The following is a 14,264-nucleotide window of genomic DNA, read 5'->3' as shown; positions in this document are numbered from 1 at the left end:
CTGCATCTGTCTGTTTGTGTGTGTGTGTGTGTGTGTGTGTGTGTGTGTGTGTGTGTGTGTGTGTGTGTGTGTGTGTGTGTGTGTGTGTGTGTGTGTGTGTGTGTGTGTGTGGTGTGTGTGTTGTCGTTAGATATAATGAATCCCATCAGCACATTGGGTCTAGTTACTAAACCTACGCCTCTCCTGACTTCCTCGATAGTCCTTTGAAAGCGATACTGTCAAGGCTACAATGGAATTTGGAGGGACATTTAAGAAAGAGCAGATTTTAAGAAAGAGCAGATTTATGTTGCTGTAAATAATGTGTTCTCAGTCCCTTAGAGAAATAAGGGTTCAATATAAATGAAATGTGCTCTCAATACCATTCTACAATGTGCCAAGGTACTGAGGAGATGCTACTAACATGTTGATGTTGATGAATTTGACAGTCACGCAAGAGACTTATAATGCAGTCAGTCAAATTATTACTGTGTCATGCTTCCTACCAGGAAGACTTTGTACTGGATACATCAATGTTAGGCTCAAAGTGGGTGCTTAGCTAATTATCCAATTGAGAAAAGTGGTAGCTTGATTGCTGCTATCCTGATAATTGACTGCCACTTTTAAAAGTCTTGAGGCTTTCCCAGAAATGTAAATGGACCCTATCCCCTCCCCCCTAGCCCATCCTCCCTAGCCCCTCCTGTAGATCTGAAGGAGTTGGATAGGAGCAATATTGCAGAAATTATATCAATCCTATCAAAAGGCAAACGTCAAGCAAATACCATATTGCCTATACCTACCCAATCCCTTCAGATCTCCTAGTGTCCACGGAGGAGGGGCTATGGGGTCCATTTAGATTAGATCTAGATCTGATCTGGGAAACAGCTGTAAAGATTTGACTTGATGTAAGACTAACTTTGATGATGATTTACACAGATTGTACCACCAAGATCTTATCCACCCCTTGAACTGGCATTCTTTGAAAGTTGGGGATAATCCTCGCTCTGCAGTGTTGCACAATGAAAGATAAGAGTTTTGTGTAAAATTCAGGTTTCTCATTAAGTGCAATTTGTTTCCTATCTCCCTATGGTTGCTTGGGGCATGAACCCTTTTTATGGGGTTAAATTAAGGTTAGATGTCTTGTTTTGTAGAACATATTTAATCATTGTTCAAATGGATGGGATATGATTGGCCCCGAGCTCAACAACCTATGGTGTATGTTTGAACAATAACAGTGTATGTTTCCAAACCATGTTGACGAGAAACAATAAGGAGTGACACCTCTGATACAGAATTACTATAACACTCAGAATGAACCCGCAGTGCACTTTCCCTTTATCTGCATGCAATTGAATTGGGGGTTTAGTCTAGAGAGAGAGGTAATGCAAGTATAGGTTCACACCTTGAGTACAGTGTTTTATATTCTGACTGAACTCAAAGTGTGCTTCATTCTATCTACAATGGATTGAATCTTGAATTAGAATCTCGGGAGATGTTCTGGACGTGTATGTGGGTTTCGGCTCTTCTCCCAGCCTTTGCCCCCTCTGTGGGTGAGAGACAGCTTCTCTGACAGCCTCTGACTATCCTTCAGCCTCACCACTCCTCCTCTCCCAAAGCGCTAGCTGTCTCCACAGCCCGTCTGTCAGCCATCCACTACCCGCCATGATGGAGGGAGGCTGCATGGGAAATCAGCCCATCTCGACGCCCAAACTGTTTGGGAAATGGAAAATTAAGGAGAAACCCAATTGGTCTATTGTTTTTATTGGTTGGTGATGTTTTTATTGATATTAAGAATGGCATACATACTCGGCTGGCACGATGTGGAATGATAAGAATATTTTTCACAGAAAGGTTCATTACTGGTATGGTATGGTGTTTTCACTTCACTTACAGTATGTTACCTGTAGATATACTGTAGTATCTGGTGATCTGTGTCTAAAGTACAATACAGGCCAGGGTTTGAGGAGAAAGAAGGACATTGATACTCTAAGGTAACCTTTCAGTGATACCCATCCCGGATCCGGGAGCATCCTCATCAAAAAAGCTGACTAGCATAGCCTAGCCTAACGGGACAGGGATATCATATAATATAATTTTCATGAAATCACAAGTCCAATACAGCAAATGAAAGATAAACATCTTGTGAATCCAGCCATCATTTCCGATTTTTAAAATGTTTTACAGCGAAAACACAATATGTATCTCAACCGCATATTTTCACCATGTTTCTACCGCATAGGTAGCTATCACAAAACCGACCAAATAGAGATATAATTAGTCACTAACCAAGAAAAAACTTCATCAGATGACAGTCTTATAACATGTTATACAATACATTTATGTTTTGTTCGAAAAATGTGCATATTTGAGGTATAAATCATAGTTTTACATTGCAGCTACCATCACAAATCGCACCGAAGCAGCCAGAATAATTACAGAGAGCAACGTGAAATACCTAAATACTCATCATAAAACATTTATGAAAAATACATGGTGTACAGCAAATGAAAGATAAACATCTTGTGAATCCAGCCAATATTTCAGATTTTTTAAAGTGTTTTACAGCGAAAACACAATATATATTTCTATTAGCTCACTACAGTAGCCAAACACACAACGCAATTTACTCCCCGCAAAAATAGCTTGCACAAAACCGATAAAATAGAGATAAAATTAATCACTAACCTTCATGAACAAATTCATCAGATGACAGTCTTATAACATCAGGTTATACAATACACTTATGTTTTGTTCGAAAATGTGCATATTTAGAGCTACAAATCCTGATTATACATTGTGAATACGTAGCATCGATTCACCAGAATCTCCAGAGATATTTTGGACACTCACCTAATCTGACCAAAGAACTCATCATAATCTTTACATAAAAATACTTGTTGTATGGCAAATGAAAGATACACTGGTTCTTAATGCAACCGCCGTGTTAGATTTTTAAAAATAACTTTACCATAACAAACAGCTTGCGTTATTGCGAGACAGCGCTCGCCAAAACGGCAGAGAATAGGAATCAACATTTTCCACAGAAATACGAAATAACATCATAAATTGTTCTTACTTTTGCTGAGCTTCCATCAGAATCTTGTACAAGGAGTCCTTGGTCCAGAATAAATCGTTGTTTGGTTTTAGAATGTCCTTTTCTTCTGTCGAATTCGCGCCACAATGCTAGCCAATGTTGATAACGTTCCCATTTTCTCTCGACGCAAAGAACGGAAAACTCCAAAAGTCCCAATAAACGTTGAATAATCTGATAAAACTCGGTTGAAAAAACCTACTTTACGATGTTATTATCACATGTATCAAATAAAATCAGAGCCGGAGATATTCGCCGTGTAAACCGAACGCTTATCAGAAGACAATATCGAGGTGCTTCGCGCGCCTTGGTAGACAAAGGAAATTCCTGACCTGCAACTCCAAAAGCTCTTGTTCGACCTCAGATCAAGCTAGACACCCCATTCCACCTTCCACTGCCTGTTGACATCTAGTATGAAGTGCATGTATATCGATAAATATAAGCCAGTTGAATAGGCAGGCCCTGAAACAGAGCCCCATTTTCAGAATTTTCACTTCCTGTCTGGAAGTTTGCTGCCAAATGAGTTCTGTTTTACTCACAGATATAATTCAAACAGTTTTAGAAACTTGAGAGTGTTTTCTATCCAATAGTAATAATAATATGCATATTGTACGATCTAGAATAGAGTACGAGGCCGTTTAAATTGTGCACGATTTTTTTGAAAAAAAAAATAGCGCCCCCCTATTGACAAGAAGTTCCAGTGGGACTGTGTAGACAGTAGAGGTGCAGTCATGTAAAACACAATGAACACAATAATTTTTGACCCAATACTTTACATATAACTATGCCGTGAGTATAGAATTCAATCATCCTGTCTATAACAATTGTTCTGCATCATTTCTCGACATTTTTATTGGAAATATATGTTTGAATCCCAACTGTAAAATATTGCATGTTTCACTTATTTACATTTTGTGGGCTTTGAATCGATTGATTTCTGTCCTAAGAGTTCAGTTCCAACCGAAGGGTATTCTAACAGGTTTCTCTAGCATTCATGGTATCAATATAGTGTTGGAATCTGTTTAATGACGATGCTTAGGGTTTGTGACTATGTAACTTAACACTCTGTTGAGGTTTCTAAGTGGCAGTAGTTTAGTAAAGCTACTGTATAGTGTGGTGATTCCTGACTATCCCAGGAAGACATAAAAGCATGAAAATGCTTCTCACATGTAATGCTGAGTCTGAACATGCAATAAACATGCATCCCAAAAGATTAACAAAATGATTTCCACTCTGTGAAGATGCTTTCTAAAATACAATATGTTAAAATTTTACCCAATGCATAGGCCTAATAACTTACAATATTGACCATTAGCCGGCATTCTCTTGTTGCCTCGCGTCAGCCCATGTTGAGCGGAGCTTAAATCAGAGCAAATTCCAATTATCTTCTTTAATGGGCATCGGAGAAACAGTCAACCTTTACTGAGTCATAATGACCCTACAGTAATCATGACTTACAATGTGTTCTGAGGAAAATGCTTGCCTCCATCTACTATCTTCACAAAGCCCCCCCCCCCCCCCCCCCCCCGACATCTCACCTTCATGGACACTGCTGCCCAGTCGTATCAAATCAATTAGCTGTAATTCACCAACTAGGATGAAACACTCACCCCCTTTAATATCAAATCATGCTCCAACTGCCCTTTATGGAGGTTGAGATCAACACACACTACTCTTGTACCGTCATTAAACAAGGTGGGCCACAAGTAGAATAGGAACATTAGAATTGATGTAACAATTAACTTAAGCCTTGGCCAACTCTTTGTAGAGAATTGTACAGAAAGAATGGGGCAGAGATAAAATGATTAAATGGGGCAGAGGTAACTGTACACAGGAGTAATTCTTACAGTATGATGAACTGGACCGTGTGGGTCTTTTAGCCAGACATTGTGGTAGTAGAACTGTGTGTTACCTTTCACCACAAATGTTGGTTGATGTTGGCTCCTCTAATGTCATATATCCATCTATTTGCATGGATATGAACCCTACAATGAACTGTATTCATGGGTCATGTTCATTAGAACACACCATAGCAAAACATTTTGCGACAGAAAACAAAAACAAGCATTTCTTATTGGAGTAGTTCAAATAGTGCCTTCTCATCTCACCCAGTTTCAGAGCATTTTCTTCAGTTTAGTGACGAATGAACATGACCCTGTTGTCTGTCCAGGTTTGACCACGCTGCAGGTGGTGCTGGACACGGCTGCGGAGAGGAAGTGGCAGGTGACGGCCATTAACGTGGGCAACCTGAAGGACGAGAGGAAAGACGAGGCCTATCGCTCCCTCTTCCAGGACCTGGAGAACAAGAAGGAGAGACGGGTCATCCTCGACTGTGAACAGGACAAAGTCAGAGACATTATGGAGCAGGTACAAGCTCAGTATGTGTAATGCAGCGAGTGAGATGTTGTTGGCGTGTGCTTGTGTGTTTGATTTTACTAGCCTTGTGGGGACCAGAAGTCCTCACAAGGATAGTAAAACAAGGAATATTCATACAAGTGGGGACATTTCCTCAGTCCCTACAAGGAAAAAGGCTATTTTAGGCTTAGGGGTTAGGTTTAGGGTTATAAATAGGGTTAGGATTATAATTAGGGATTAGGTTTAGAGTTAGGGGTTTGGGGTTATGTTAAGGGTTAGGTTTAGGGTTAGGGAAAATATAATTTTAAATGGGAATCAATTGTTTGCTCCCCGCAAATCAAATGTGTGTGTGTGTGTGTGTGTGTGTGTGTGTGTGTGTGTATATCAACTGTTTATGTTTGTGTGCATCCTTCCCTGCAAACTATTCACATCTACCCACCAAGTGGACTGAGGCCTTGCAACAATCCCTCTAATTGTTATATTAGAATACAACAATAGAATTAAAAGGCATAGAGATTCACATGAACAGGTTATTTCTAAACCTTCGCTAGACCCTGGGATAGTCCATTGATTAGTATTTAAAGCAAGCAGACATGTGTTTAACCAATGCCCATATTCACCCCGCTGTTGCATGCTAGAGCTTTTATCTGAGAGAAAAATAATCCAACCTGGTCACACTCTCCTGCCAAAGGAAGTCACTTAAAATGCATTTTATTCAAATGATTCTTCAAATCTCTATATGTAACTGGATTTCTAAGTGGAGGTGTTACTCATGTGGTGGGATTAGTTGCAGGTGTGTCATTTGAGATAGTTACTAAAATGGCTTTTGAGGTAGTTACTGAAATGGGCTTCCTGTTTTAGTTTCGGTACTGACAAGGGATAGCACTGGCAGGTGGCAGTGGGTTATGATTTTTAATCAAAACAATTGTACATGCTACAGGTATAATGTGGAAATATGATAGTGCTTATCATTTAACAGAAATTTTGGTTAATTTTAGTTTTTTAACAACTAATTGACCGATGTCGGTTCAATAATTTACTGACGTCGGTTCAATTATTATAATTGCGTTTCGTTCGTTTTTTTTTTCTGTGAGCTCAATGAGCAGTTTCTCCAGAGATAAATCAGATCCAGCCTGAATTGTGCGATGTAGTAGGGAGTTGTAGTTTCCAACAGGACAATATTTTACATAGTTTAGCGCAAACAATGTGGTAATTAACTTCTTACGGCTGAAATACCGTTAACGGGATCGATTTGACAACAGCCAGTGAAAGTGCAAGGCGCCAAATTCAAACAACAGAAATCTCATAATTAAAATTCCTCAAACATACAAGTATTCAACACCATTTTAAAGATAAACTTGTTGTTAATCCCACCACAGTGTCCGATTTCAAAAAGGCTGTACGACGAAAGCATACCATGCGATTATGTTAGGTCAGTGCCTAGTCACAAAAACACAGCCAAAGAGAGGAGTCACAAAAAGCAGAAATAGAGATAAAATTAATCACTGACCTGATGATCTTCATCAGATGGTACTCATAGGACTTCATGTTACACAATACATGTATGTTTTGTTCGATAAAGTGAATATTTATATCCAAAAATCTCAGTTTACATTGGCGCGTTATGTTCAGTAATGTTTTGCTTCCAAAACATCCGGTGATTTTGCAGAGAGCCACATTAATTTACAGAAATACTCATCATAAATATTGATGAAAGTACAAGTGTTATGCATGGAATTAAAGATAAACTTCTCCTTAATGCAACCGCTGTGTCAGATTTCAAAAAAGCTTTACAGCGAAAGCACACCATGGAATAATCTGAGTACAGCGCTTAGCCACAAAAACAAGCCATACAGATACCCGCCATGTTATGTCAACAGAAGTCAGAAATAGCATTATAAATATTCACTTACCTTTGATGATCTTCATCGGAATGCACTCCAAGGAATCCCAGTTCCACAATAAATGTTTGTTTTGTTCGATAAAGTCCATCATTTATGTCCAAATACCTCCTTTTTGTTCGCGCGTTTAGTTCACAAATCCAAATTCACAAGGCGCATGCACTTAGTCCAGACGAAAAGTCAAAACAGTTCCATTACAGTTCGTAGAAACATGTCAAACAATGTCATAAATCATAAATCAATAATATTCCAACCGGACAATTCCATTGTCTTTAGAAATGAAAGGGAACGTAGCTCGCTTTCACGGCTGCGCGCGTGACTTAGCTCATGGCATTTTGCCAGACCCCTTAGTCAAACAGCTCTTATTTGCTCCCCCTTCAAAGTAGAAGCCTGAAACAAGGTTCTAAAGACTGTTGACATCTAGTGGAAGCTTTAGGAAGGGCAATCGGACCAAATTTACACTGTATCTTGGATAGGCAATTACTTGAAAATCTACAAACCTCAGATTTCCCACTTCCTGGTTGGATTTTTTCTCAGGTTTTTGCCTGCCATATGAGTTCTGTTATACTCACAGACATCATTCAAACAGTTTTAGAAACTTCAGAGTGTTTTCTATCCAAATCTACTAATAATATGCATATCTTAGCTTCTGGGCCTGAGTAGCAGGAAGTTTATTCTGGGCACCTTATTCATCCAAGCTACTCAATACTGCCCCCCAGCCATAAGAAGTTAACTACAAAGACCATAATCCATTGCGCGCCTACTTGTCCGGTTGGTGTGGGCAGAGATCTGTATATAATGACTAGATGCTCATGTCTCCGCCTTAACAATGGGAGTTGTTGTTCCAAAAGAAGGAAGGCAGGCGGCAGCAAGCTTAGTTCCAAAATAAGCCATAGAAACGCATTGGGCTCATTTTGGACAGATTTTGGCGAGAGTGAAACCTCTCGCTTCGCCACTTCCTCTCTGGTGTGTAGAGGGAGAGAAGAGATGAAGAATGCGCGATCAAGAGGGATAGAGAGCAGTTGCTCTGCGCGGTATCCCTACCGGAAAAGACGTGATCTAAGTGATTGATAGTTGGTATTCAGCAGTCATAAAAGTATGCCATATTTACTTCAAGGAACTACTAAAATAGTGATTTTGTCATACAGCATAGCCAGCAGCTCTAGATGATGAGATGATGACTTGGAATGAAATAATAAAGTCATCAAATATAACTAATGTAATATACACAACAACAAAAATATTTTATTAAGGTAAAGTAATGTGAATAATCGATGGTTATTATATGATAAGCAGTAATAGGCATCAACTACCATCATGGGACTTTTATTAATTGTTTTATTCTGTGTTTTTACAGCATTCAACCTACATAATGCATAGTGCATTTAATGTAAAACAAAAAAAATCTAAACTGAAATCGTCAACCGTGATAATTTTTTGATAATCGAACAGAAACCGAATCGACCTCAAAAAGCACTAATCGCTCCACACTAAAATATGGATGTTTTTTTGTGTTTGGTAGATAAAGAGTTATAACTCCACTGAAGTATGCAATTTTCATTCTCAAACATGACTGCTGTACCATGAGGAATATGATTACTTGGTGACTGTCTTGTTTGGTTTCCACGTCATTATGGTTTCTGTTCTGTTTCCCTATCTGATGTTGCCCCCAGGTCATCACCATTGGCAGACATGTGAAAGGCTACCACTACATCATTGCGAATTTGGTAAGTTTTCACACCTCTGTCAACCAGCAGTGGAATTGTAATCTCAGGAAGAACAAAGTGATTTGTAAAATAATTTATCAAGCTCAAAGCATAGTGATAAGACATTGAGAACACAGAGTGATTGTCTTCCAATTGAACCCTCTACGTATTACACAATTAGTTAGCTTCATCTATTAAATCATTCCTTTCCCGTTTTTTTTTCCTTTTCGCTGACATTTCGATAGCTTGGGACTATAAGGTTCTATCTGCAAAAAGATGATTCTGAGATAATTGGCTTTAAAGTTCCGAACCCTCATTAGTGTGATGGTGTCAGAAATGTTTATCTTTTGAACTTAATAACATCAATAATTAGTAATGGTTTTATTCTGTGTTATTACAGCATTCAATCCATTGAACAGAACGAGGTTATGTCAATATCTCAATTTTGACAAAAAGCTCTTGATTTGTATGATGGCAAACATTTCCATTTTATCTCCTTATTTGATTTCCTTGTTTTAATTTCAGGGTTTTGTGGATGGGGACCTCTCCAAAATCCAATATGGCGGAGCCAACGTGTCAGGTTTCCAGATTGTGGATTTTGATGACCCGTTGGTGTCCAAATTTGACCAGAGGTGGGAGGCTCTGGAGGAGAAGGAATACCCTGGTGCCGACAGTAAGATTAGGGTGAGTAGATATCCACATTGGGTTCGGTTGAGAGGCACTCAGCTAGCATTCTTCTGTCTTCGGGGAGCTGTGAGGTGTCTGCCGATTAAAAATGTTCCTCCCCCATTCTCACTCACTCACTCATACTGTGCGCGTGCAAACCCAGGAACACAGCCGCATGCCCACACACAAACACGCACACTAACAAGTCGTCACAACCCCCCTCACACACACACCACCTCTTCCTCCCCCTCCCCTGTGTCCCCATATCTCCCCACACAATCACACACCCATCCCCCTCTGTTCTATTGCAGTACACATCTGCGTTGACCTACGACTCGGTGCAGGTGATGACGGAGGCCTTCCGCTACCTGCACAAGCAGCGCATTGACATCGCCAGGAAGGGCAACAACGGCGACTGTCTGGCCAACCCCGCTGTGCCCTGGGCGCAGGGAGTGGAGATTGAGCGCGCACTCAAACAGGTGATAGCATGGGGTTGCCGTGGCAACGGCTGTCTGGCTCTACCACACACACACAGACACAGAAGTATAAGGACACACACATACACACTCACACACATACGCATGCACACACACACAAACGCACACAACACATTCTCCCCTGAGCTAACAGTGACAATCGTCTGCCCACACACAATAGTCAGCCTCCAGCTTCAGAGCTTAGACAACGCAATGTGAATCCAAATCTGTGTGGAGAAACTGAATTGGTTTTGTCTATGACAGAGGTATTTAATTGTGGCGTCTTGCAATTCTGACGATGTGCTTTTGTGTCCTTTTAGGTTCGTGTGGACGGCCTCACAGGGAACATTCAGTTCGATCAACATGGCAAACGAGTCAACTACTCAGTTAATATCATGGAGCTGAAGAATAATGGTCCTGTGAAGGTATGCTAGTGTTTCTGAATATGAATATGTCTAGAATAAGTCAGAATCTTAATAGATCAAGGTTGTATAATATATGAGACAGTCTTTAATGTGTTTGTCTGTGATGGAACAAGACAACAGCACATCAGAACTGAACCAATAGAGCAAAGATCTAAAGACACGACATTGGATGGAATTGGCCTACAGAAATCAACAATTTTTTGCACAGAGAGAAGAAATTACAGAGAATTTATAACATGGCTGTGTAGATGCTTCAGTCCTTTCCCACCATGTGAAACAACAACATTGTCTCATGACATTATGGCATTGTTCATTCACTATTCATTATTTCCTCCACAGATTGGATATTGGAATGAAGTTGACAAAATGGCTGTCACAAAATCAGACGTGTTCCCGAATGACACAACAGGGATGGAAAACAAAACTGTCATTGTGACCACAATCTTGGTAATGATTTATCATAGACTCTATTCATACTAACTGACTCATGAACACACAACAATTGTATATCATTTCCTTGGATTAGTTTCTCACTTCGCAATTGTTACTTGTCCATAGAATCCTGTTTTTACGACATTACAGTGTCCATATAAAATCAAATAAAATTGTATTTGTCACATGCGCCGAATACAACAGTAGACCTTACCGTGAAATGCTTACTTACAAGCCTTAACCCACAATGCAGTTTAAGAAATAGAGAAAATTGACTAAATATACTAAAGTAAAAAATAAAATAAAGGTAACACAATACAATAGCGAGACTATATACAAGGGTTACTGGTACTGAGTCAATATGTGCGGGGGTACAATTTAGTCGAGGTAATTTGTACATGTAGGTAACACATTGCATTGCCCCCCCTTCACCTCTTCTACAGCGCAGCTACTCTCTGTTGTTATCATCTATGCATAGTCATTTTAACAACTCTACTTACATGTACATATTACTTCAACTAACCAGTGCCCTCGTACATTGACTCTGTACCGGTACCCCCTTGTATATTGTCTCGCTATTGTTATTTAACTGCTGCTCTTTAATTACTTGTTACTTTTATTTCTTATTCTTATCTGTATTTTTTTCAACTGCATTGTTAGTTAGGGGCTTGTAAGTAAGTGTTTCACTGTAAGGTCTACACCTGTTGTATTCAGCGCATGTGAGTAATGACATGTGATTTGATTTCAGTCGTGCTTGGCCACGCAGTCGTGGGTGAACAGAGAGTACAGGAGGGGACTAAGCACACTGAGGCTGTCCTAATATGGACACTGTACAACATACACAAACCAACCCATAGTTGTCTAGGGGCTCTATTCACTCAGATTTGCAAAAGTTCAGCTTTACAGCGTGATTGAAATTTAATGGCAACCTTCCTGCTTTATCAGAGACTTCATTCACAGTAAATGCTGCTTATGTCGGCTCAATCAGAAATTACCTTAACATCTCTATCACGGAATCTGTAATGCTTCAGCTTTCCATATTGAATAGAGCTCTAAGTCTGTTACAACATTAAGTTCGTGAAACTATTCATTCCTCTGTCTTTGTACAAAGCTAGCATATATACCATGATGTAAAGCCTAAAGGCAAGCCTACTGGACTGAACAGTATTTGTACTTTTCTCCCTCAGGAAGCCCCATATGTAATGCTTAAGAAGAACGCTGACCTTTTTCTAGACAATGAAAGATACGAGGGCTACTGTGTCGATTTGGCCGCTGAGATAGCCAAGCACTGCGGCTTCAAATACCAGCTGAAAATTGTGGGGGATGGAAAATACGGAGCCCGAGACGCTGAGACCAAGATCTGGAACGGAATGGTGGGAGAGCTCGTCTATGGGGTAAGAAAAGAGATACATGGATCTTCTAATACTGATCACATCCAATGACCTGCTGTATACAAACTATTGAAACATTCCCAGTAGTTCCCTTTAAACACAACTAAACCATATGCTGTTTCCCTAGAACAATAAGCTCCTTCTTCCTCTCTTACCCAGAAAGCTGATATAGCCGTGGCACCGTTGACCATTACCCTCGTCCGAGAAGAAGTCATTGACTTCTCCAAGCCCTTCATGTCCTTGGGGATCTCCATCATGATCAAGAAGCCCCAGAAGTCTAAACCTGGAGTCTTCTCTTTCCTGGACCCTCTGGCCTACGAGATCTGGATGTGCATCGTGTTTGCCTACATCGGTGTGAGCGTGGTACTCTTCCTGGTCAGCCGATTCAGCCCATACGAGTGGCACACAGAGGAGTACGAGGATGGCCAGATCCAGACTAATGAATCGACCAACGAGTTTGGGATATTCAACAGTCTCTGGTTCTCCCTCGGCGCCTTCATGAGACAGGGCTGTGACATCTCGCCAAGGTGGGTCTCAAACTGCCTCCTGATTGTACGTTGTTAGGCTGGCCCACTGATTTACTAGTATTCTTACATCGATCTTCTGGCTCAGCAACCTGGCAACTCATACTACAATGGCCATCTAATCATCTCTCCATCCTCCTCTCCCCTTTAACTATTCCCCAGGTTGTTGTATTAAAAAATGGCAATGTAATCTCAATCATTTTACCCTGTAAAATAACGAGATAAAAATATACATTAACGATATCTCTACAAACTTAATCTCAGGACATTACACTTTGATTCACTTCCTGTAGAATCCTTGCAGTCCTTGTGCGCTCAACATACAACATAATACTTAAACATACTAAAAATACCATAGGCCCAGTCATATTACTGATTGGCGTATAGCGATTTAATGAGGTGCGATTGCAGCAGATTATGTTAAGCAGGCTCCCACTTTGCACCAGAGAGGGGACAGTCAGTCACATGAATTCTGGGAGATTTGTCATCAACCCTCCTACTACATATCCACTCCCCCAGTCATGTTGAGTCAGGAAAGATAAGCCGTGGCGTCAATGTGTAGCTGTTCCCCACCGCATCCCTTTGTGTATGAATGATACTTGCTGATGTATACTGGGAGAGCTAACACTGTATATTTGCTCCAGTGTGCTCAGTTTCAATTTATGTTTATGGTCATAACATTTATTTATACGCCCTCAACAGATATGAGTTTAGTGTGTGTATCCTCCATCTTGAATGGCATGTATGGATGTTTGGTTTTGGAAAGAGGGATTTGATTGATCTTTGACCTTTTGCATGTTGTAGTGACCTCTCACTTTTAGAAAGTGTGTACTCAATATACTGACACCATGTACATATTGTAATGGTTTGCAAATGTTTTGGAACAGTTATCTAGTAAAAATGTTGGACATTTCTTGTAGACCAACAAGCCAACACAGTCTTAAGCCATGACCCATCAAATGAATCAATTCTGGCCCACCAGTTGGTTTGACAATCCATTTTGGAAACAGGATCTAACCATTTATATTTTTGTTCTTCACTAGATCCCTCTCTGGGCGTATTGTGGGGGGGGTGTGGTGGTTCTTCACCTTGATCATCATCTCCTCCTACACGGCCAACCTGGCTGCCTTCCTCACTGTTGAGAGGATGGTGTCGCCCATTGAGAGTGCTGAGGATCTGGCGAAGCAGACCGAGATTTCCTATGGAACACTGGACTCCGGCAGTACCAAGGAGTTTTTTAGGGTAAGAGAAAGACAGAAATGACCAAGTATTTACTTAGGAATCCCATGGTAATATGTTAATATGGTAATTAACACGATGA

At 40.3% G+C, this 14,264-nt stretch overlaps 1 protein-coding gene across 2 annotated transcripts in view; it reads left to right on the top strand.

Moving 5' to 3' along the window:
- gria2b (glutamate receptor, ionotropic, AMPA 2b) overlaps positions 1-14,264 on the top strand; it is a 63,642-nt gene that overhangs the window by 44,351 nt on the left and 5,027 nt on the right. For both annotated transcript variants that reach the window (XM_038992935.1, XM_038992934.1), the window contains exons 3-11: positions 5,238-5,434; positions 8,997-9,050; positions 9,555-9,713; positions 10,007-10,174; positions 10,492-10,596; positions 10,936-11,043; positions 12,216-12,422; positions 12,579-12,946; positions 13,987-14,185. In XM_038992935.1, the coding sequence (XP_038848863.1) occupies positions 5,238-5,434; positions 8,997-9,050; positions 9,555-9,713; positions 10,007-10,174; positions 10,492-10,596; positions 10,936-11,043; positions 12,216-12,422; positions 12,579-12,946; positions 13,987-14,185 (1,565 nt within the window). The remainder of the gene's footprint in view (positions 1-5,237; positions 5,435-8,996; positions 9,051-9,554; positions 9,714-10,006; positions 10,175-10,491; positions 10,597-10,935; positions 11,044-12,215; positions 12,423-12,578; positions 12,947-13,986; positions 14,186-14,264) is intronic.

The sequence above is a fragment of the Salvelinus namaycush genome, chromosome 5 (assembly GCF_016432855.1).
Source record: "Salvelinus namaycush isolate Seneca chromosome 5, SaNama_1.0, whole genome shotgun sequence".
Taxonomy (NCBI): domain Eukaryota; kingdom Metazoa; phylum Chordata; class Actinopteri; order Salmoniformes; family Salmonidae; genus Salvelinus; species Salvelinus namaycush.
This window is presented reverse-complemented; position numbering and strand designations above follow the sequence as displayed.